We start from the raw sequence: 24,879 nt of genomic DNA, 5'->3' as shown, positions 1-24,879 counted from the left end.
GGCCTGGTCTCTCCGAAACGTCGGACTTTACAGCTATATGACACTGGTGGTATGTGAATAAACTGGACTTAATTTTGCTTAATTATGGTGAGTGCCCTCGCTACTTTATTTTTCTACAAATGTATGGACCCTGGATGCTCCATGTGGTTACATTGAGGTGCACCCCTTTGGGCTGACATTGGTTGCAGTGAGTGCGGGCTATACTGGACTTATATATATATAGAGTGGGTATTTTCAGTGTGGGGAGTGGAGAGGTACTTTCAAATATTAAGCCCTCTCCCTGATTGTATCTGGGGAGGACCGCAGCAGATATCGGAGATATCTGCTGCACGCCTGCGTTTTCAATTGCACAGGCAGCCCCTATAGGTTTTCCATGGGGGCTGCTAAAATGTCAAATTTACCAAGCATTTCAGAGTTTGGCCTGTTAACTAACGCTATCTTTAGATGGTGTTATCCATTGAAGCCTATAGGCTACCTTCTGCGCTATTTACCTTCGGATCCCTCTCTAGCAATGGCCACTCGTACCTGTGTGGTCAGATGATCGCACATGCTCAGTAATGTGGCCGCCCCCAAACCAGAAATTAAAGTGATTGCATTAGCGATCACTTTACTTCTAACATTTCTAAAACTTTGGGAGCCCCTGTTGTTGCATGTGTGTATTGGTACATTCTGCTGATACTTAATTACTTTCTGGTTATTGTTATTTTTTATCCATCCTGAGATGAACTTTAATTTATTGGCTTGTACCATTTCATACCCACACTGCTTTATAGCTTCTCTGCCATTTATTTATATGAGCAATCAGAGTTGTTTATTTCCGTTGCTCTGGGATTCTTCAAAGTTCTGCTTTGCTCTCCTTATGATATAATGTTCCCTGCTTTAAAGATATGGAAGAAAAATACATGCGGAAGCTATAAAGTTAAAATGCTGCAATTAGTAAAAGTTGCATGAGCTCATATACACGCCAATAAATTAAAGCCATCTGAAGGTGGAAAATCTCATTCTGTACTAGAGAAGCGGAGAAAGGAAGAATTAATCAGGAGTGCTTTTATTATTTGTGCAGCTTCTATATTGATATGTTAGAACTGTAGTACCATACTCAGGGCAAGGTCTAGATTTCCATGGCAATGCACAAGTATGTATTTTCATAAAGGCCGTATTTCTGCGCCAGAGCATGGACCATACTTCTGGTGTCAGTGCAGGAAGTGTATCCTGTGTAGCACAAGTACTGTACAGTACTCTGCAACAGTACAGAGGCATTATTTCTGTGTGAACAGCACCTGATCAACCAATAGACTGATCAAGCTGCAGCCTAGAGTGCAAAGGAGTGTTAAGAATAAGGGGTTACTTAACATTATTTTTTTTTGCTTCTGTTATTATAATGCTGTTAATTAATATGAAGGGGTTATATTGATGAGGCAGAGGGAGGAAATGGGATTCATGGAAGATGTGGTGCTTAACCATTTAACTGGAGTTTGTTTGTTTTTTAATTGAAAGTGGCTTTAACCCCCTCCTTTAATAGTACCAGATCCTCCTGCGGCTTTTCCCCACCTCCTGTAACTACTAATCCCCCTGTAGGTCTAAATGCCTCGCCAGGTCACTTTCCCCCCTCCCACCCCTCTTGCAGTGCTCAGCAGAGTGGGTCAAAGGCCAAGGGCAGACTAATCATGAGTCCACTTGCTGATCCAGAGATGCAGAGATTGCCAGCCACATCCCTTGAATGCATGATGTCATGTAGAGTGGGCAGGGCCACCAGTACGGGGGTGTCAGCACTGCCCAGAGCATCCCAGGATGCTCCTGTGGCTGTAAGAGCTGCAATGTGTACATCTGGAGATTCAAAAAGCACTGCAGCAGCAATTCTGGCCGTTCAAGTCACCCTAATAACCAGCTGCAGGGGCTGTGGGTGAGCAACTGTGCCACTTACAGCATTCTGCATGGACGCACTGCTCGCACACCCTTAGTTACGGCCTTAAACTCAGCGGGGAACTTCATTTCCCCTCTTTGATTTCTCTTTGCATGAAATGGTCAGTTATGTCGATGGTCACAGACTGTTACATCACTGCAAGGGGGTCAGGCTTGCAGCAGGAAATCACTTCTGTACTGGCGCAGAACCGATTTCCTATTTTAAAGACTGTGCCATTTATTGGGGATGAGAGAGCTAATCATTATTAAGGGTTACTAATTATGAATTGTGTTAGGATTATGTTGGAGGAGTTAATACTATCTGAGGAGGGTTACTTAATGATGAGGGGATGAATAGTGCATTAGTAGCAGAAAGGCGTAACTGTAAATGAGCCCGGACAGATAAGAGATACATGTAAAAACAATAATATTAATGAGTACTTATATTTAAATGTATTGAAATGCATAATCTAAGTTATTATAGAGAAAAGATGTTTGCTTACCTAACACTGTCCCATGGCTTATAGCTACAGTTTCGCCTTTTACCACCAGTTTCACTTGGACCTTGGTTTCTGCAGCTGTGTTGAAGATGGTGATACTTACTGCTTCTTCTACCCCTGAGCGAAAAACAGATGGAGCTGCTACCAGGTAGCCCCTAGGAAGGAGAGAATCATGACAATGGACTGTCATACAATATTAGCTAGGCAGAATGATAAAAGCTCAAATAAGATACTTTGTTTAGTTCTGTTTTCATAGAGCATAACCCCCCCTCCCCCAGCTATCCCGATTGTGGCAGTACACTCTACATTTCCAGCCCTCGCTCAAATACGGTGCATCAGTTGTGCCCAAAAGTGTTCGTTAATAGGCTGTCAAGTGGGGGAAGGAGGGGGGGTTGTTTATTTTCTTACCATACTATTCCTGGGACACTCATGCATTACACAGGTTCTGTGGCTGATTAAAACCAGGTGAAATGTAGGCTTGTAGTCAGCCAGCCACAAAACCGGTGGAATTCATGAGTGTCCCAATTTGAGGGATAGTATGGTAAGCCTAGTTATTTAGCGTCTCTAAATGTTGAGAGATATGCCATACAGTGATTTTCCAAAAGGAAGAGTTATAAGATATATTCAATTTCATGTTCAAAGGCATAAAAATATTGTTTAAAAAACAAACAAACAAAAACCAGTCATATAGATATGGGATTGAAGGGTATGTCATGGAAGTGCAAGGTATGAAAAGAGGATACTGATGGTTTAATAATATTACATCATCAAGTGGGCAACAAAAAAGCATATGGTAACACAAACAGCATAATCAGACCCCTGCCCACTTGGTGCTCAGTCATGAGCAGCACTCAGTGACGTGATTCACAGCATCAAACACATCCCCATTCACTCTGTGGAAGGTAAGTGCCCTCTGGGACAATTGCCTGCTCCCAAATCAGTGAGTCTTCCAGTCACTCTCGGAGAGTGGACAACCATGTACTGTGGGCCTGATTCAGAGGCGCTCGCAAAAAGCGAGAGCTTGGTCTGAATCAGGGTGGGCGCTGTTTTTTTTAGTTGCGGCCTCTTGGCCGCTCGCATAGCTGTGGGTTACCACCCACAGCTTATGTGAGCGGCCAGGATGATGGTCGCGATGGTCAAGACCATTGCGACCATCGGGCTTGCGACGAGACCCTTGTGGTAGGGTCTCGTGACCGCAAGCCCCAGAGTGCTTCTGGCTCTAATAGAGCTGGAAGCTCTCCCACTGACATCACCAGTGATGTCAGTGGGGCCGCCCACAAACGGCAGGCGTTCGCATGGGAACGCCTCCGTTTGTGAAGTCACCCCCCCGCCACGCCTACAAAACGGAGCGAGCTGTCGATCAGCATCGACAGCCGCCCCTTTTGTAGTGAGCCACGGAGCGAGTGCTTTTTGCGCTCGCTCATGCGCACTGGGCCACCATCGACCCGCTTGCGAGCGGGTCTGAATCAGGCCCTGTGTTCTAACTTTGTACTAAGGGCCTGATTCACTACTGATTGCAACTGCGATTGCAATAGTGATTACGCACGCAGTTCAACTGTGATAGTATGCTAATCCATTGAGATTGCTATGACGCCACAGCACTACATAAGGACGCACACTTTACCTTACACACATCCGTAATGTTTAGCAAGACTGCGAAAACATCGGTACAATCGAGTACCATCGGATCCTCACAAACACTTGCACAAGCCCTGACCTTACTCAGAAATTGCTAACTTCATAGCACACTCTGAGGCATCAGGCTGCGTAGGGCATCACAGCGGCGTTCAAACGCACTGGCACACCTGCATTTCCCTGACCACCCTCCAGTCACCTCCCACAAACGGCACTTTCTGTCAATCACTCTGCGATGGGTCCCGTTGGCACTGGCTGGTTCGCGCACTGCGATGCATACGCAGAACACAATAAACGGGCGATTGCATGTGTATTAGCAACTGTGATCCTTGCTGAATCAGGCCCTAAGAATAAAATAAATATTAATAAGGTATAAAATGAGAATATCGAAAAATAAAAAAGGAACTGTTTGCAAATGCTTTGAAACAAAAGTCCTCCATGAAACTTTGAAAGTAGAGCCATGTCCTCCATGATTTATAATACAATGTCAGCTATGAGAAGTAAAGTCACAATGCGGTTAAAAATTCTCACAAAACAAGAAAGGAAAAAAAATGGCTAAATATTCCCCTTTCATGTTAATGTCAATTATCTTTAAGGGTTTTTGTCCCTGTTTTGATAACCACATAAAAGAGTTAGATGGATCCTGATTATTATAATTAGCTAGGGAGAGGGTTCACTTCAAAGCATATTCATGGTACAGTATTAACCTCTTGGCTGTCTAGCAAAAGTACCGGAGGGGAGGAGCATAGATCTTCACAGGTCTACTGGGCACAATATTGCTGGAGGTGAAAGACTATCTATGCATTCATTCATGTGTACATATTAGAAACCACTATAACCAGAGGATATTTTGAGAGCTATGTGATATAGCAGCTTACAGCTTCAGTGATGCAAAATAACTCACCAGAAGTATGGAATTTTGGGGTTTATACTACAAAAGCGTAGGAGCAAATGACAACCAGGTGTCTACCTGCCCTAGACAGCAACATATACAGTAAGGACTACTTGGGGGGGAATTCAATTAGATACGATAAAGCGAAAACTTACTGTCAGTAAAGTTTGCGCACACTGTGGATGTTTTGATGCTATATTTTCGGCGTCTTTGCACACTCACGTTTTTTGCACTATCCTATAACAAAAGACGCGAAAACGCATTCGCACGAAAACTATTCGTGGAGTAATGTGAAAAGTACAGCACATTTTGGGGAAATCTGTCTGTACTCCATAAAGAGGATAACTGACAAAGAAAATCAATTTAGAAGTGTATTAGTGGTAAATGTATTTGGTGTTCTTAATTTGTGTTAAATGGCTCTTTTATGCATATTTGTATAACATTGGCAAAAAGCTAAAAAACTGTTTTTTTTTGGACAAAATAAATGCTTCAGTTAAATTAGGGGTACATTGAAATGGGTGCAAGTATATTTTATAGTCCAAAAAGTGCACTTTTAATTTTTTTTAGAAAATACAACAGCTGCAGACACCTGCAATGTTTAAAACCTGTCCCATCCATACAGCCCCCAAAAATACCTCACCCACTACTTTAAACCCATTTTCAAAACTTTTAATTTTTACTCCCCAAAAATATCATTATTGACCAAATGAAGCTAATAAAAAAATTTTTTTTGCCTAATTTGTCATTGGGGGGGTATCGAATGGGTTCTGAAATAAGGGCCTGATTCAAAAGGCGCACGCTATTTGCGTGCACTCGCTCTGAATCAGGGCGTCCTTATTTTTTTAAATTCCTGCCTCCAGGCCGCTCGCACAGCTGTGGGTGACTACCCACAGCTTGTGCAAGCAGCCTGGCGATGGTCGCGATTATTGCGACCTTCGGCATTGCGAGAAGACCCTTGTGTTAGGGTCTCAGCACTCGCAATGCCAAGTGGACTTCCAGCTCTAATAGAGCCGAAAATCCACTACTGACATCACGAGTGATGTCAGTAGGGCTACCCACAAATGGCAGGTGTTCCTTCGGGAACGCCTCCGTTTGTTCAGCCACCCCCCCTACCCGCCTACAAATCAGGATGAGCTGTCGATCAACATCGACAGCCGCCTCGTTTTCCTGTGAGCTCCGGAGCAAGTGAAGGTCTCACTCACTCCGGGGCTCGCGCGTGCGCACTGGGCCACCATCGAAGCGCTCGCGAGCGGGTCTGATTCAGGCCCCAAGTCCTCACATTTTTAGACAAAATCTTTCATTTGCTCTGAGATGGTGAAGACTTTTAGTCGTTTTTTTTGGCTATGGAGATTTTGCACATGCGGAAACTTCGACAAAAGGATTGCACGATACGCATTTTTGTGCGCAAAGTTTGCACGTGTGAAAAATTTAGGCAAAACTGCAGCTTGTTGGATCCGGTCCTTGAAATCGGTTGCCTGGACTATGCAAAAGGTTGTACTCTCCTAGGCTCAATTTATGAGGTCTTCTACTTTCTCCCAGCCTACACTAATATGCCTGTAAAGAGGTCACTCTTCAATAGCATCAGTGCCACATCATTGACACTGGGTTCTGTTACCTATATATGATATAAACTACTCATAAGGAAAATGATAACTGCTTTGCAAGCTATGTCAGATGCTATGACTCACAAATAAAATAAACATGGCTTTGGATGAAAGGATCATATGTGTTTTTGTAACAGTCAGTTTCACTTGGATAAGATTAACTTTTCATTGACACCTACTGACAGACTATAGACAATTTACAGAAGTATAACATAGACAGAGTGGCCTGCCCCTCCCATGTAATTCATTCCTCAGTTAGAGGAAGCATCAGATGTGCAGACATTGGAATTTAAAGAAGTTAGGCAGGTGGTAACAGATTGTATGTGTGTGAGTGTAATACCTCTTTTCCACCAAAAACCCAGGTCCGAACTGGGTTTTTGGACATGGTTCCAATCATGGTCAGACCCAGGTCAGACCCATTTACACTGCACCTTCGATCTGGGTTACTCCCAAGTCAGCCCTGTTCACACTGAACTCAGGTCTGCCCTTCTAAACCTGTGAGGTCATAAAAAGTGGGAGGTGAATGCTCCACAACCACCAATCAGCTCATTTTAGGCATGACCCAGGTCAGATAACCTGGGTTGCATCGTTTACACTGCACCATTACCCGGGTCCATCCTGGGTCCGACCCTGGTAGCTACCTGGGTTGGATTGCTAGGTCACTTGACCTGGGTTATATTTCAGGGACCCTGTTACACTGAGCTGTGACCCAGGTAGACCCAGCAAAAACCCAGGTTTTTGCTCTGGTCTAAAAGGGGTATAACTGGCAGGCAGCATAGGTAAGGGTTAGGATTAAATAATTTAAAATTCTGCATATTAATCTTTGCCATATGGGTCAAAATCATGTATGAAGAATAACAATACGGTTGAGGTTTTCATGCATGACTGTGCCACGACCTAAATCACATATAGCCAACATTGGTCCTGTGGTTAGAAACAGACTGTTGATGACAGGGATTCTGGCAGGCTGGCAAGACTTGCACTGAGTAACAGACAAACTAAGATGAACTTGCAGTGGTGCCGAAGAAGGCATATAACACATGACTTGTTGTACCTTCACATGGATTTGCATAGTAATTGCTAATTCAAGCCAGTCTTTTTCTCTCAGCAAAAAAAGATACAATACAAATGGGAACTGTGCAACTATAGTAAGTGCAGGGGGCGCCATTGGGGGCCCACCTCTGGGAGCCCTTTCATCAGGGGTGTATTAAGAGAGGAGGAGGCATGTGCTCATACCCCGTCCGGGGCCCCCTCCTCTCTCCCTGGCAGCTGGCAGTGCACTAACAAAGCAGTAGACTCTGGGCACTAGTCTGTGCCCAGGGTCTACTGCACATGCGCAGGTCACCGAAAAAATGTGGCAGCTATTTTCTCTGAGATTTCCCTACTGCACATGCGCAAACCCCTGGAAAAAATGGATTTTGTGTAGCGCTGCTGTTTCTAACCACAGGACCGATGTTGGCTATATGTGATTTAGGTAGGGCTAGGCTGTGGGTGCAAGGGTTAGGCTTGGGGGTTGTAGGGTTAGGCACTAGACTAGAGGGAGGGTTAGGGTTTAGGAAGATATACTCACCAGAATGCTGGAGGATCACAGCTCTGTTCCGGAAGTCACATGACTGCCGGTACCCAGCCACAACGCTGGACTCGCAGCCGTCAGGTGCAAGGTAAATCACCGCTGGGCCACCAGGGACGATATGTTCTAACATGTCGACATTTCATCACTGTCTACACCATGAATGTGGACACAGTCAACTTCAACATTTTCATGTTGACATATCATTAAATAGTAAGTGACAAATAGATCCTTAGAGGTACAGTATGTCCCCAGAACATTGCACATCCTGTGAAAGGAAGTATTGTCCCATAGGGCTGAACCTTTAGATCAAAGATCTACTGGCTACAACAGAAGCAGCAAGTGAGCAGGTTGGACCAGGGAACCATGACTTTAACTACAGAACACCATTAACATTACCAATTAGATAAAGGATGTCCCATTTTTTCTAGTTTCTGATTACCCTGCTGTTACATAGCAGGAAAATATTCCTGCCAAAATTCCTTCATACCTGAGTTCGGAATAATTTCTTCTGCTTGGTACAGTATGTACAGCAGGCATGTCAAACCCAAATTACCAACCATAATATTCAAGGTCTTAGAGTGTGTGGGCAGCAAGAAATAAAAAAAAGTCTTATATGCAGATCCCACTGCACCATCACACCAGTACTCTCTCTCACAGATCCCACTGCACCATCACACCAGTACACCCCTCACAGATCTCACAGCACCATCACACTAGTACACCCCCTCACAGATTCCACTGCATCATCACCAGTACACCCCCTCACAGATCCCACTGCACCATCACACCAGTACTCCCCCTCACAGATTCCACTGCACCATCACACCAGTACACCCCCTCACAGATCCACTGCACCATCACACCAGTACACCCCCTCACAGATTCCACTGCACCATCACACCAGTACTTCCCCTCACAGATTCCACTGCACCATCACACCAGTACACCCCCTCACAGATCCCACTGCATCATCACACCAGTACTCCCCCTCACAGATCCCACTGCATCATCACACCAGTACACCCCCTCACAGATCCCACTGCACCATCACACCAGTACACCCCCTCACAGATCCCACTGCACCATCACGCCAGTACTCCCCCTCACAGATTCCACTGCACCATCACACCAGTACACCACCTCACAGATCCCACTGCACCATCACACCAGTACTCCCCCGCAGAGATCCCACTGTACCATCACACCAGTACACCCCTCACAGATCCCACTGCACCATCACACCATTACACCCCCTCACAGATCCCACTGCACCATCACACCAGTACTCCCCCTCACAGATCCCACTGCACCATCACACCAGTACACCCCCTCACAGATCCCACTGCACCATCACACCATACTTGCCTACTTTTTTTTTCTCTTCCCGGGAGAAGCCCGGGTAAGAGTAGCAGGAGGGTGGGGCCTGCTTATTTGTGTAATTAAGCAACACCCCTCATGGTAAATTGCCGGGAGAGCTGTCCTTTGCAATTTTCTAGGTACATGCCGGCGATATTAATGCCAGTATGTACTCTATAATGGGCGGTATGTACAGCATCGTGGATGCGATGCTTAGTACATTCCACACTATATGTATAGAGCTGCAGTATCCATCAGCCATCATCCTTATTCGGTTGATATATTTGTATATAATGCATTATCTAGCAAATGTCTTATTCTGTGCTAACACAATATCATGGCATTCTATAATTCAGCTGAAATGCAGAATTGGTTTTAGTAACTACAAATATATTCAAACTGCACAAACATACATAGGGCCTAATTCAGAGATGTACACTATCCCAATGGTTAGCGCACATTTCTGATTGTTAGAGGACTGTGCATGCACAGAATGTGTATGTAGCATGTGTAGCCCTCCGTCTGCGAGTCCACTCGTAGTGTTTCCCAGCCATAGCCTGACTGACAGGCTGCGGTGTTTGGGGGCGGAGCAGGGGCATTCCTGGCCAGTGTTCTCGGAAACGGGGGGTTTCGCGCATGTTTTACGGGAGGGACGAGGACATGGTCTGTGTCAGTGGACACAGATTTCCTGGCCTCGCAAGTGGCCAGCAGCCAGCCAGGCTGAGTAAGTATGAGCTTATGCAGCCTGGTCAAAGGGGCAACCATTTCCACCGATGCACGCTGCACTTGGATCTCTTAGATACAGCAAGGAGGTGTCTATATCATCCAGACACCTCCTGCTGCATTTACATTTTGTTAGACGGTATTACATAGCCTCTTTTGTGCAATACTGTTAATTATTTATGTTTATGTATTTCATGTGAGGTTAGCAATTACCATTTTTTTATTGCTGCAGGTGTATTCCATAGTTTCCCTGCATATATCAGACGCTTGGTAATCTTTTAATCGGCTTTATTTTTACACTGCATTTCAATTTAGGTTTCAGTTTGGACACACCCTGCTCACATCTAAATCTCTCTGCACATTTTACCTCTGCCCTACCTGTAATGCAGCATGGTTTTACAAAGGTGCAGTTACCTGCTTTGACTATTTAATAATAATAATAATAATAATAATAATGTTTTTTATATAGAGCTTTTCTCCTAAAAAGACTCAAAGTGCTTTACATTTGCCTTTACAGCACAGAATACAAAACAAGCTTAACAAGGGACATTAGTGAAATGCTTGGGTGAATAGGTCTTGAGTCTATTTTTTAAGGATTCTAGAGTGGAGGCCTCTTGAACTGTGCAGGGAAGTGAGTTCCATAGAGTCGGAGCCACAAAGCTGAAAGCCTGAGCCCCAGATGAATTCCGGGAGGTTCTAGGTACTGTTAATAGTCCTTCATCAATGGATCGTAGTGATCGACTGGGACAGTAAGGAATCAGAAGCTGCTTTAGGTACCTTGGGCCATGGTCATGTAGGGCTTTGTATGTTAGTAAACCAAACTTGAAAACAAATCGCCATTTGACAGGCAGCCAGTGAAGGGAGTAGAGAATGGGTGTTATGTGGCTGGAACGGGGCTGGTTGGTTAATAGCCTGGCAGCTGCGTTTTGTACCATCTGCAAGTGGTGCAATTCTTTTGCTGGGAGTCCAAGGTAGAGGGCGTTGCAGTAGTCTAGGCGTGATGATATAAATGCATGTATGACTTTAGGCAGATCTTCTGAGGGAATTAAGTGCTTGATTCTGGCTATGTTCCTCAGATGAAAGAATGAGGATTTGATTGTGGCTGATACCTGATGTTTAAGTGTCAAGCCACTATCCAGGACAACACCAAGATTCCGCACATGTTCAGTGTTTTGTAATTCTGATCCCCCAAGTGTAAGTCCTGTTAGTTGGCAATTCTGTAGCCCTGTCCTGTGACCTATCATAAGGACCTCTGTTTTATCAGGGTTCAGTCGCAGCCAACTGGCACTCATCTACTCCTGAAGCGAGAGCTTTCTTCATTTTATAAAATCCAGTTTTAGTGGCATTCTTCATGAACTTGACATAAAAGTCACAATATTCTGGTGCTTTTCGCTGGAGGATCTGAAGTTTTTCATAAGATCAACAAACACTATTTATTTAGAAAACAGGCTGTACCCTCTATCTAGCGTAAAGTGATTCCCAAGCTGTTTAGAATCACGGCCCCCTAGAGTATCAGCATTTTTCCACGGCACCCCTAGGCTAAAAGTATCTTATTAAGATATTAAGCAAAAATTAAATGAAGTCAATTGTGCCCTTATGTCACCCCTATGTTGAATTATGTGGTGGGGACAGGGCTGTAATTGAAACTTCAAATAACACACTACACATAACATACCTAGGGGGAGATGTATCAAGCATTGGAAAGATATAAAGTGGAGACATTCTGCAAAGCAACCAATCAGCTTCTGTAATTTATCTTGTACAGTCTTTGAAATGACAGTTATATTCTGATTGGCTGCTTTGGGTAACGTCTCCACTATATCTTTCTTCAAGGCTTGATACATCTCCCACCTACTCCACAAACTTTCCTACATCACTCCCCTATCATGCTACTGATGACGGTAAAGCTAGAAAACATATATGGTAGTTTTGGCCTGCTTTCACAGTGGCTGCTGAAGACAACACATATTGTGCTATTGGAAGAGAACCCTCATTGAAACAGAACTCAAGATATATTTATGGTTGCAAAAACTTTACAGTCCTATATACTAAAGCCTCTAACTCTGCCCCAGAGACATAAGGGTCAATGTACTGCTTTACAGTGCTAATCTCTGCAGATGTACACACAAGACTTTTACCACAATATGACCTAGCGCTCAGTCTGCATTCATCACTACCATGTAAAGTAAATGGCAGTTTGTATTGATAATTGTTATATGCCACCATAATTATTTGCAATAAGAGAACAAAAAGTCTTGAGCTGTGATTGATTGGTTCCTAGTACTAATAAAGACCTTGCTAAGGTATAGGGGTCTATTTACTAAGCAGTGTTAGGAGACAGAGTGAAAAGTGATAAGGTGCCAGCCAATCAGCTCCCAACTGTCATTTTTCAAACACAGCCTGTGAGATGACAGTTGGGGGCTGATTGGCTGGCACCTTATCACTTTTCACTCTGTCTCCTAACACTGCTTAGTAAATAGACCCCATAGTCACTTGTTCAGGAATATTACACAGGTCAAATTTATACTTGCTTTATCTAATGTATAGAACTATGGACTCTGCATATGCTGGGTCACCTCAGTCCGACCAGGGCCATCTTAACAGCATTGTAGGCCCTAGGCAAAGCAAGCACCAAGGAACCTACCACTCCATTCACAGGAATACAGATATAAATGGTCAATAAAATTAATCCTTTAGATTTATTAGTCCTTTCAACAAAATCAATGTTTAAACAAAAAAAAACATGCTGTAAAGCGAGGAGTACGGATTACACATCACTCTTCTCTACCTCGCAGTGCAGTTCCTGCTCATCACTGCAGCTGTGATTAAAAAATTGGGGCCCCCAGAGAGAGCCCCTGTGCCCCCACCCCCTAAATCTGGCTCTGTGGCTGCAGGTAGAGAATGCTGTCTGGCCTCTCTTATTGTGTAATTAACAATTCAGAGCAGCCGGGATTATCTTTCTCTGCCTGTCCCTCAACTGGCTGCCCTATGCATGGGGCAAGTGACTGCACACTCCATTTAGATGCCCCTGCTCGAAGACCTCTAGAATCGTGGTGCCCTGGGCAGCTGACCAGTGAGCCTATACTTTAAGATGGCCTTGAGCCTGTCCCACTCCACTCCCCCATGTAATACTTACCTGTGGTGGTGTAGGGCTCTCCTCTGCTGGTCTGGTACTTCTGTGTCATAGCAGTGAGAGATGTTGGTTAGGAGGGGGGTAGGGCGTCCGCTCTGAATGGTCATGTCCATCTCAGGACATGCCATTCTCAATTATTATATAGATATTATTGTTTATATAGATACAGATTGCCAAGATAACAGAATGCCCTACAGTCTCTTCCAACACATCAGCAATGCAGTTAGATGTATATGGCTCCCCCTTCACAAGCAAAGCAACATGAAGAGTAGAGGTGAGAAGGGGAGATAGCTTCTGACTGTCCTTACAGCCTTTGTCCATTTTAGTTGTATACTGCCTAAAATAAATCTTTGTTTCATCACACAGGGATTTTGTAAGCCATAGAGTAGGTGAAAAGATGGTTCCTCAGTGTGTGGGGTTTATTTACTAAGTGGCGGATTGTAAAATCTGGCCCCAACCCATGTGTTACAGAATATAAAATTGCAGTGCTTTTAAATACAAAAACACCCTATGTTTTGCTATTAAAAGCATCAACCTTTTTAAATGTCAGGCTTTAAACATGCTGCAAAGTAAATAAACCCGTCACACCAATTGTCAAACATGGAGGAGGAAGCGTGATGGTCTGGGTTCTTTTGCTGGATCCCGAGTCAGCAGCTTGCACTGAGTGACTGGCTTCATGAACCAAAAAGGCTACCACAGAATTTTGCAGTGACATGCAATACCCTCTGATCTATGCCTAGTTGGTCAATGGTTCATCCTATAGCAAGATAATGAGTCAAACAATACCTGTTGATTACAAGTATGTCAGAACTACCTTAATGGAAAAGTTCAAGATAGTAAGATTCATGTAATGGAATGTCCTGCACAGTCCCCATAGAGATGCTTTGGGATGAACTGGCCAGAAGGTTGAAAGCAAAGCAACATACCAATACAAGTGTGGGAACTTTTGCAGCAATGTTGAGAAAAACTTCCCGAACGGTATTAGGTTTCATTTGTAGAAATAATCCCACGAGTATGTTCAGCGGTTATATCTGCAAATGGTGGCTACTTTGATGAGTCAAAAATTTTGATAAAATTTTGTCACACAAAATAATTTTGTGATTTCTTCTTTTTTTTTTAGTCTCCAATTGATTATTTGGTCAATGCTTCAATTGTAGAGTACATGGCGACGTTAAACCAAACTCAGTCCTCAAGGCACCCTAACAGTCTAGGTTTAAAGGATATCCATGCTTAAGCACAGATTACATAAATATTACCTCAGTCAATATGATTATATCATCTGTGCACAAGCATGTATATACTTAATCCTGGACTGTTAAGGTGCCTTGAAGACCACATTTGGGAAATTTTAATACAAGTTGAAAAATGGGAGTATTCTAAAACTTTTAACTAGTGTTGTATATAGCTCTTTTACCTTCTCAGCTGATTGGTCAGATTGGTTTATCTGGTTCCCTTGGAAGCTTCAGATTCAGTTAAACAACAGTTATAATAGCATAAAGAGGCTTTATTTGTACAAAACACGCACTTAAGATGAAGCAATTTAAGAAACACTTAACAGGGGTTCACCAACAATACTACACTACCGAATTCTCTGAGCGAAATTCAGGTTGCTGTATTACACTCTTAACAGCTCTACCAATGAAGTGGGGACTGAGCAAAGCTGCACGCAGGCAGCTTTTCAGTTGCGATCCTTGCAGATATGGCAATGCACTAGAGGCATCACGACTCCTGCTGCATTACTTATCCGAGCTGCATTGTCCAACGCAGCATCTGATACTCTGCGGAACATCGGCCGGCTAAGGTGACCCATGGGGTCACGCAAGCCGGCCGCCGCAGATGAGAGGAAGAGGCCAGGAAATCTCCATCAGCCGACAGAGATCCTGGTCACTTCAAAAACTGGCTGAAAACTACTAGATACTGCAGCAGAGCAGGTGACTTCTGGCAAAACAGAAGCTATAACCGGCAATACTCCAAGGCCCTGACTGTGCTTCAACTATTCAGGAAGCCAATCAGAACCCCAGGACAGAGATAGGCCTCTTGCAATTCATTACACTGCAGCTGAATAGCTGCACACACAGACAGGCCCGCTGCAGCTGAGTAGCTGCATGAACAGAGACAGGCCACTTACAATTAATTACACTGCAGCTAAGTAGCTGCACAAACAGAGACAGGCTACTTACAATTAATTATACTGCAGTTGAGTAGCTACAGGTACAAAGAAAGCATCCTGGCTGTACTAACAGCCACCACCAACAGAGATTACGGCCACAGAGTGTCCCGGTTGCCTAGCAACCATGAGGGTCATAGGCCATTGCGGCCCGCGTGACACGGTATCCGGTTGCTTAACAATGACTGGAACCTGCTGGACCTGTTAGCTGCTGCGGCGGCTCCTAATACCTAGTCAGGAAAGTCTCAACATCAAGACTACTGTCGCCTGGACGAGGTCAACCTTTTAAACCTGGCCTGGTTCCCATGGTACAAAGGTCTACCAAGGCAGTCTTTAGATAACCTTTCTTTAGTTGGTGCCTGCTTTAAGGAGTACAGTAGCTGTATCCTGGCCTCCCCCCATCCCTCACATAACAGCAGGCACCCTGTGGTGTTCAGGTCTGATCAGTGCCCAGGATTAAATAATGGTAACCCACTTAACCCGACAAAAGAGCATAATAACATTACTGGCTGAGCATCTTGTAACATTGCCCAAAATAACCCGACAGTCTGTTCCAGAAAGCACATGCCCTGGACCCACTGACACTTATGTCAGACCATGGCCAACCAAAGGGCAGAAGGTCCTCCACAGTCTTATACCTCACTGGCCTGCAGTGATGGTCTAAGAACTCACCTGGCAACATTTAAGAACGTTACATTACAACAGGTTATTCACAGATATAACAATCAATGCTTCAGTATCATCAAGATGGAATGCCATGCTGGCTAAACCTTTAATTATAACTGTGCCCAACACCCTGCCCTTGCCACAACTACACAGGATATTACATATGGTAATTACATCAGGCAAGCTTGCAGCTTATCATTTACCTGAGTCATATAAAAGATACATTGATATGCTTATTCTATAACAATCGTTCATGTGTAATTTTATTTATTTTACAATGTTTATTCAAATAGTTCAACAATATTTATGTTGCCACACATGGACTCAAACCGCGGCTTGACTTGAGTGACAGGATCAATATGCAGTTTGGCCACACATGTTGGCTCTTGTCAGAATAACTTCCGTCATCACTGGTACTTTAAATGTAATCGGATTATAGCAGCACACACAGGCTGGCGGAAGTCATCTTCTAAATACATTTTCCAATTTGCCTGAAGATGATCCAAATAATTTAATTGGATTATTATAGAGCATCGCATTCAAATTGTGGCAAGACAGGCAGCAATATCAAATCAACCAATATCACTGCTGAGATTGCAGTGTGTGTGGCCAGAGTATGTATGTGTCACAAGAGGGTTAAGTACTTGTGGAGATGAACCCGGGGTGGATTCAGGGGAGTTTATAGGAGCAGACATCTGATATTGAAAGGACGCTGGTCTGAGATGTGTGTTGCTCATGAATGGCCCACTGATGAATAGATGCTGGAAACGAGATACACCCAACAGGTAACTGGGACGTCCAGGCGGATCACAGACTGTCAGGATAGCTTAAGCAGTGCTCCCTCTGGGGGTGGTAGTAGAGAGTAGCACTGCTGGTATGCAGAGTGTCTGGGAGGCTGGAACCTGGAGCAGTATACTATATGTGAGACTCAGCAGGAACAAGGAATAGCAGGGAGATCAGAGAACTAACACCCAGCTAGGCTGGGAACAATGTTGCACTGGCAATGAAAGGACTGCAGATCAGCCCTTAAATACCCGGAGGAAGTGCAGGATAGGTTGCTAGGGGCTCCCAGGAATGCTCTGACTGGATTGGCTGAAAGGAGTCACCTGACCACATCCAAGATGGCGGCGCCCATGTTGTGCTGCAGCATTGCCAAGGTGTGCAATACTCACACTAGCAGCAAGGACACTATGCCTCCAGACCCCTGTAACATGCAGCACGGACCTCCATGTGCCTGCACCCCCACCAGAAGGACCCCGCCAGAGCGTCCGGACAGGTAAGTGCACCTGACCCCAACCCCTCAAAGCCCTGGTCGTGACAGTATGTAGATGATGCTTTGCAAAGTTACAAACTATAGATAAGTGATTTATTCATGGGGTGGTATTATGCAGCAAAAGATAAACTAAAGATAACTTTCCCCCACAAAGCTTACGATATTATAGTACTTTGTTACAACAACAGAGTACTCTGGGATGAAGCACAGGATACTGTAACTAATGCTGGGTACACACTAGACGATATGTCCTCTGATCCCGTGGATTGGAGAGTCATATCGGATACATCGTCTAGTGTGTACCCATGATATGCACGCTCCCGCAGGTTGCTAGCGACATCGCCTGTCAACCCTACTGCAGGGACGATGGGCGATGTCGCTGACGATGCTATGCTGCAGAATACATCTGCAAGTGTGTATGTACATGCCGAATGCCGGGTTCCATCACCGGCGATGTTGTGCTGGGTACACATCGTCTAATGTGTACCCAGCTTAAGAATGAGATATACCAGCAGAGTAAAATTGACATTAAATATTTTCTGCAGGATAATAAAGACATCTGACTTTACACAGACTCATGTAAAAACTTCAACAAGGAACATGACAAGTTGGTGGTAATTGCCAATTGACCAAATTAACAAATAATGGAACAAGGTCTACATAGTGTTTCTAAGGAGTAGTGAGGTACAGAAACCTTGGCCACTGTGTATGTAATCCACTCTTAGCAAAACTACACAATGAGAGAAAAAGGACACTGGTTTACCAGGACTCAGACACTGGCCATTCTGTACACAACGGAAGGCTTAGAGCACAGTGTCTTCAGTGTGTAGGGAGGACAAAAAGGAGCCAAGGGCTATGTTAAAATTGAGAGGACTTAGGGCAAAAAGCAAGCTGCAGCTCACAACATAAGTTTGATTAAGATGCTAGTTAAAATGAAACCTTACAGTGATAAAAAGAAAATGTATTAAAGATTGTGAAACAGTTTCAAAACTACTGAATAGTAAGCCAAAAATAGATAAACTTATAGTTGAAATATAAGAAGTCATGAGTTAAGTGAAATTGCACACTGCTAATTTCTGCTCCCTAGGGTGACTAGTTAAATAAATAAGATCATTTGCAATGCATAATATATCACAATTCACAGAATGTGATTTCATTATAACTAAATCACATACCAATCTCTAGTTTAAATATTAAATAGTATAAACATGACATATGTGACTCTACTGGATATCAACTTCAAGGCATAATATAATTTTTATCAACGAAGCATACATATATGAATGGTAACTGTATAAGCTTCATAAACTTTTATACAGACATCAATAAATAAATACTCACAGCATAGCTAACATGCACATTCCACTTGGTGCAATTTAACCATTAATAAACTTACCTTTCAATCATGACACATCCTGAATCAGGGGCTGGATTCTGCAACTGCAAACACCCTTCTCTAGGTCAGAGGTAAGCAACCTGTAGCACTTCAGCTGCTGTGGAACTATACCTCTCAGCATGTCCTTTTGCTGTTAGAGTATGCTAAAAGTGTGGGAGGGCATGCTGGGATGTATATTTCCACAGTAGCTGGAGTGCCACAGGTTGCCTACTCCTGCTCTAAGAAATATTAAAATTGTCAACTAGAGTATTAAGATATATAAACTTGTGTGCATGTATATATATATAAACAAAAATATGCAAAAAATGGGGTGCACTCACCAGTCTTCCAATAAAATCAAAAAATGGGGTGCACTCACCAGTCTTCCAATAAAATCAAAAAATGGGGTGCACTCACCAGTCTTCCAGTCAACGTTTCGAGTTTAATGGAAAACTCGTCATCAGGACAGATGAGTTTTCCATTAAACTCAAAAAGTTGACCCGGTGACTGGCTTCTGGCTACGATTTTTTATTTACAAAGACTGGAGAGTGACACTGATCCTGTTTGCTGCCTTAAATCTACCTTAGTGTGCACCACGGCGAGTATGCCTTAAGTTACAGGAGTGCCTACCCCTGCTGTATATATATATATATATATATATATATATATATTTTAAATATTATGGCTCTGCAGCATCTACCTTTTGATAAGTGCAGCAATTAAACACTATCAAACACTACTTCCTTTGTTTACCAGGCTTTCCATATCCCTAGCCTCACCAACATACACCCTACCATCCTCACAAGGCAGTTTGGGTAATAAGTAGAGATGCACATATTTTTTAATAATGGTTCAAACTAGTTTGTGAATCAGCTTTAACATTTTACAATTCACAAGAAAAGGTAACTAACTATATTACAAGAGGTTGCTGCACTGTGTTGTATTTTTAGCATATTTTCTTAGGAACTATACATTATAAACTATATTAACTGAAACATATTTATAAATACCATCAAATTAAGCCATTTCAGCCAACACTCCAAAAATATACTGGTGTGTTAATTGGCTTCCAACAAAAATGAACCCTAGTGTGTAAGTATGTGCGTGTACATGTGGTAGGGAATATAGGGCTTAATTCAGAGATGAACGGTAATGCATATGGCAGCTGCATACTTTCACGAATAGCAGTATGCTAATGCAGCAGGTGGCAGATTTTGTATTGAGACGCCCCCCAGAGCCCTCGTAGCTGCCCACAAGTGCGTACACAAACGTAGCATCGGATGCAGATCCTGAAAACATCGACTCCTCGAGTAAGTCTATGGTCACTCAGGACTGACATGGTAACTGAGATGCTGGAGCTTTGTTCCCTGCGCGTGCGATCGCATACGCTGGCTAGCACACTCTCAGGAAATGACCCGACACACCTGCATTTTGCCCGGAACTCCCTGTAACCACCCACAAAACAGTCTCTTCCTGTCAATCAAATGCCAGTGAATTCTCACAGCACGTCTGCAATGTGGCTGTGATGCATGCGTAAACCAGCGATAATGGTTCAATTGCGTACATATCGGAATAGCGTTCAACTCTGAATCAGGCCCATAGATTATAAGCTCCACTGAGGCAGGGACTGATGTGAATGGACCAATATTCACTGTAAAGCGCTGCAGAATATGTGTGTGCTATATAAATAACTGGTAATAAATCAAATAAACAATTCACAGCTTGCTTCTACGTCTGTAAATTGTAAAGTGAACTTTCAATTGCAAATGTAGGTTTGAGTTTCACTATTCAAGGGCACTGACAACAGATTGAACAAGCAATTGTTACCTCAGACAAGTTCAAGCTGTAATCTCATCTAAATTTGTAACTGGTTTGATTTATTCAAGCATCTTATCAAAGAACTGAAAAGGGGATGTAGCCGGCATCCTGGCGCACTCAACGCCGGCAGTCAAAATCCCAGTGCCGGAACCCCACAGTAGTCAGAATACCGGCTCCAGAATCCCGATGGTAAGTATTAGGGTTAGGCACTAGGGGGAGGGTTATGGTTAGGCTGCGGGAGGGAAGGGTCTGGCTGCGGAAAGGGGTGACGCTTAGGGTTAGGCTGCGGGAGGGGAGGTTAGGGTTAGTGAGTACCCAACAGGGGAAACAGAATGGGTGGTATACCCTGTTTTGTGGAAGATTCTGGCAGCATTTGATTTTTAGTGACGAGCAATTGTTTTTTTTAGACAAAAAGTTAACAAAAGTTACATAAAAGTTACTCAATTTAATTGTGTAAGAATCAATGGCCACACAGAGGTCTAAATAATAACTAAACATTTTAAAAAGACACTGGTGTAAGGCAGAGAATATGCATCACTCATATTTAACGGTTTGTCCTTGTTTCAACTCTAGGGCTAAACTTGATACTCATACCTGAAAGCATACAAAATGTTCAATAGAAAGAAAGACATTTTTACATACAGTATAACCACACCTAGGTTACAGCTTGCTACATATATTTGAGTTTACTACATGCAGTTAAGAACAGAGGGCCTGATTCAGAGCCGCTCGTAAGCGGCCGCTCGTTCGCTCTGAGCGATGTTCGCACATCTGCGCATGCGTATGGGTTGTAATACGCATGCGCGAACCAGTCATTGCGGTCGGAAATTGTGTGCTCGCAAAATAGCGAATGCATGCTATTTTGAGTGACAGGATGAGGCATTTGTGGGTGGTAACAGGGGAAGGTGCTTGAAAACGGGGAGTGGAGATCCGAACGCAGGCGTGCCAAACGGTCAAAACGGGCGTTTTAAGGGTGTGCATAATTAACAAAGCAGCGTCATCGACCACGTCACTTGGTTGTCTTTTAGCCTGAACTGCTCGCATGATTGCGGTAGGAAAATCCTACCACAAGCACTGCGAGCAGTTCATACGCCTTTCGATGTACTCGATTAATCTAATAAATAGCGGAGATGACGTAGGATGCGAGCGGCCAGGGGGCGTTTTTAAAAAAATAGCGATCGCATGTTTCGTTCGCTCGTTCAGACATAGAGGCGTCAACAGACCGCAAAGAGTGAGCGCTCTATTTAAATATCTGGCCCCTTTTTCTGAACGAGCGAGCGCAAATAGCGTCCGGCTCTGAATCAGGCCCAGAGTACCACATAATATAGTTAATAGAGCTTACGCATACAGTTAAGTAGAGTTTACTACATACTACAGTTAAGAAGAGCTTACAACATACAATTAAGTACAGCTTACTACATACAATTTAGTACAGCTTGCTACAGTACATACAGTTACGCACAGTTTAACATAGTAGTTTATCAATACTGATCTCTATAAAGTGACAAATCTCTGAATAAAAAAAAGGACATTGGCACCCATTTATCATTAAATATTTGTGGCTTTTCCCCCAAAAACACCAATTTTCGGGGGGTAACTGCAAATATTTAGTATCACCCCTTTGTATGAGTATCCCTCCAATCTCACCAGCAACCGCAGTCCCCATAGGTTTCTATGAGGAATGCGATGGTGCCAGATTTGTCAACTTCCGGAATGCGAAGCCAGATGATACATTCCAGCGCTATGATCGCATCTTGCAATACGATTATGGGCGGTAAAATCACGCCCAGTTTGCATTGCAAATGCGATCATTAATAAATAGGCCCCAATGGCATTGTGCTGGAAAAAAAAAGAGGGACAAGTGTTTAGGTACATGAAAACCGTATTCATTGTCACACCTTTGAACATGTCTAATTAATTCCATTGCACAATGGCCTGCTCTTATTTTTCCACATATTTTTATATTGCCATAACCTGGCCAGAAATACTTGCTATTAATTTATCAATATTTACTGTTTTTTCTTTTTTTATATAAAAGAAAAAAAAATAAGAAAGGTTATTTTGTACAATTCATATTACTTGGAACGCAATGTAAATTGTAAATTTTAATGTAAAAGGAGCATGTCGCTTTAAATCTGGTCACAATGGAACAGTGTGGTAAAGGGTTCTAGGTCTAAGATAACTTTACCAGATTAGTAAACAGGTACCGTTATCTTTTTAAATAAGCCTCAAATGGTTTTAGTAGTTAATAAGTATCAGCTATAGCTGGGGAACAAATAGATGATTGCCTGATTGAATCCACTGCTGAGGTTTACCACGTGTGTATTGTGTATATTACACCTTCTCCTGATGCCTCCCCAAATGATATATATAGTCTGTACAGTACATGTTGTTCCTCTCAGCTATAGCATATGAATGTCATATCCCTGTGTGATATTACTCATCTCTGTATATTATTACATTTTTCTGTACATCACATCTCTGTGTAATAACTGTACTAAAGCTGCCCACAGGTACACAGGTTTTAGATGAATACATATTACAGGTCAGGTCAGTGGCAATTCATCTCTGTACATAATTATCTCTAAATAATCTCTTTAACAACACATTTTCAACCAGAATGTTGATAAATTACTGTTATTTATTAACTTATTAGACAAACTGACACATTAACAACTTGAATTTCAGTGACCTTTCAACAACATTATCAAACAATTCACTTTTCACAAGTTACCTTAGAAAAACCTAGAAAAACCTCTTGACCTCAAAAAGTAAATATAAAGATTTAAAGGCAACTTAAATGTAATGCCATGTAAAATGTAATCATATTTCTGTATATATAGACATATGTATGGTTAATTAATGACTATATTGTTTTTAGTTTAAACTTCACATGATAGATATGTGTTATCTCACCCTTTCTCCATGTTATCGAATTTCACCAAAATATAAATTTGACCTTATGGTATATTCTAAGTTAATAGACCACTGATCACAATAATTATCTTTCTACACACCATCCTCATGTTTGATAAATATTATGATATGTCATGATAAATGCTTTGTGCTACCTCTGAAAAGGCAATGTTGCTATCTTTGAGCTTTGAATGGCAAATACATAACATAGATAACCACAATAATAAAGATTTGTTGGAGGACTTACGGATTATTCTGTGCATTACTGAAGCTGCAAAGGATCCCCAAAATCCACAGGAAAGACATTCTGCAACAAGCACAGTTCAATCCACACACAGGACTTTACCCAGTGCCCCTACAGGGGTATCTGTCTCCTCTTCCAAGCATACAGCACAGGAGGGGGGAATGTGCCCTAAGGGTGGAAGCAGTGCTCTCCCCCCCTTCCCAGTTTGTGAAGGATTTAACCCTTGTTCTGACTTGTTCTTCTGCAGTGCTGGTGACTGTAAATATTCCTGACTTCTTCCACAATATATCCAATGTAATCTGTCTTGTTGGGTTTGTCTGTAAATTTCCTATCAGTTCACTATCTTCAACTATTTATTCATTCTCTACAATTGCTCTCTACATACAGTATGTCCTATATTTACCTCCCCCTTTGCTTTCTAAAATATTATTTAACTTAATGTCACTGTCTTTAGCCTCCTCACTTCTTACGGTATCCCCCTTGCCATTCTAAGCTAGCTTTCCTGACATGCAAACTACAGTACTCCACAGTAAGCATGATGGAGCAGTATAGTAAATAAAAAAAGGTTTAGAATTGTGTGAGCTCTGTACTTAGCTAGTCTAAAGGGAGTGTAAGTTTCACCAGCCAAACCCCAACTGGGGAGGGCTGGGCATTCAAGGAGGGAAGTGAGGGAGGGGGCTTGGCCCTATAAATCACTAGTAACAGACCCTTTAAAACAAGATATATGGCAGGCTCCCTTTTTCCCTCCTCCCTAATGCTAACTCAATGAATGACCTTAAGCTGTAAGGGATAGAATGGGGGGAGAGGAGGATATTAAAACAGCCCCTAGGGGAATTCGCCTTTATCCCTCTGGTATTCCTCTCTACCAGGGTCTACAGATACTGTAGTTAGAAGTATACAGGCAGTGATTGATTACCATGCAAACACACTGAAAGGATACAGTTAGGCAAGGAGCTTGTATAGCATCAGTATATTACAGCGAGCAGAACATTATATTAAGTAGTGGAGTGTAAGGTAATTATAATGCTCCTATTTATTAATAATCGCAACACTGCCGCAATTATTAATATGTTTCGGGGCAGATATTTTTATTCTCAATGAT

General features: G+C 42.9%; 1 protein-coding gene across 3 annotated transcripts in view; it reads right to left on the bottom strand.

Annotated features, from left to right (window-relative positions):
* The window catches only part of CPAMD8 (C3 and PZP like alpha-2-macroglobulin domain containing 8), a 185,474-nt gene extending 161,157 nt beyond the window's left edge, over positions 1–24,317 (bottom strand). For all 3 annotated transcript variants that reach the window (XM_088478478.1, XM_088478479.1, XM_088478477.1), the window contains exons 1-2: positions 23,781–24,317; positions 2,406–2,557 (exon numbers count right to left, since the gene is read on the bottom strand). In XM_088478478.1, coding sequence (XP_088334604.1) covers positions 2,406–2,557; positions 23,781–23,839 — 211 coding nt within the window. In that variant the 5' untranslated portion in view covers positions 23,840–24,317. The remainder of the gene's footprint in view (positions 1–2,405; positions 2,558–23,780) is intronic.
* Between the last annotated feature and the right edge of the window lie 562 nt (positions 24,318–24,879).

The sequence above is a fragment of the Taudactylus pleione genome, unplaced genomic scaffold (genome assembly GCF_031769625.1).
Source record: "Taudactylus pleione unplaced genomic scaffold, aTauple2 ptg000214l, whole genome shotgun sequence".
Taxonomy (NCBI): Eukaryota; Metazoa; Chordata; class Amphibia; order Anura; family Myobatrachidae; genus Taudactylus; species Taudactylus pleione.
The sequence above is the reverse complement of the archived record's forward strand: the minus strand, read 5'-3'. Positions and strand labels throughout refer to the sequence as shown.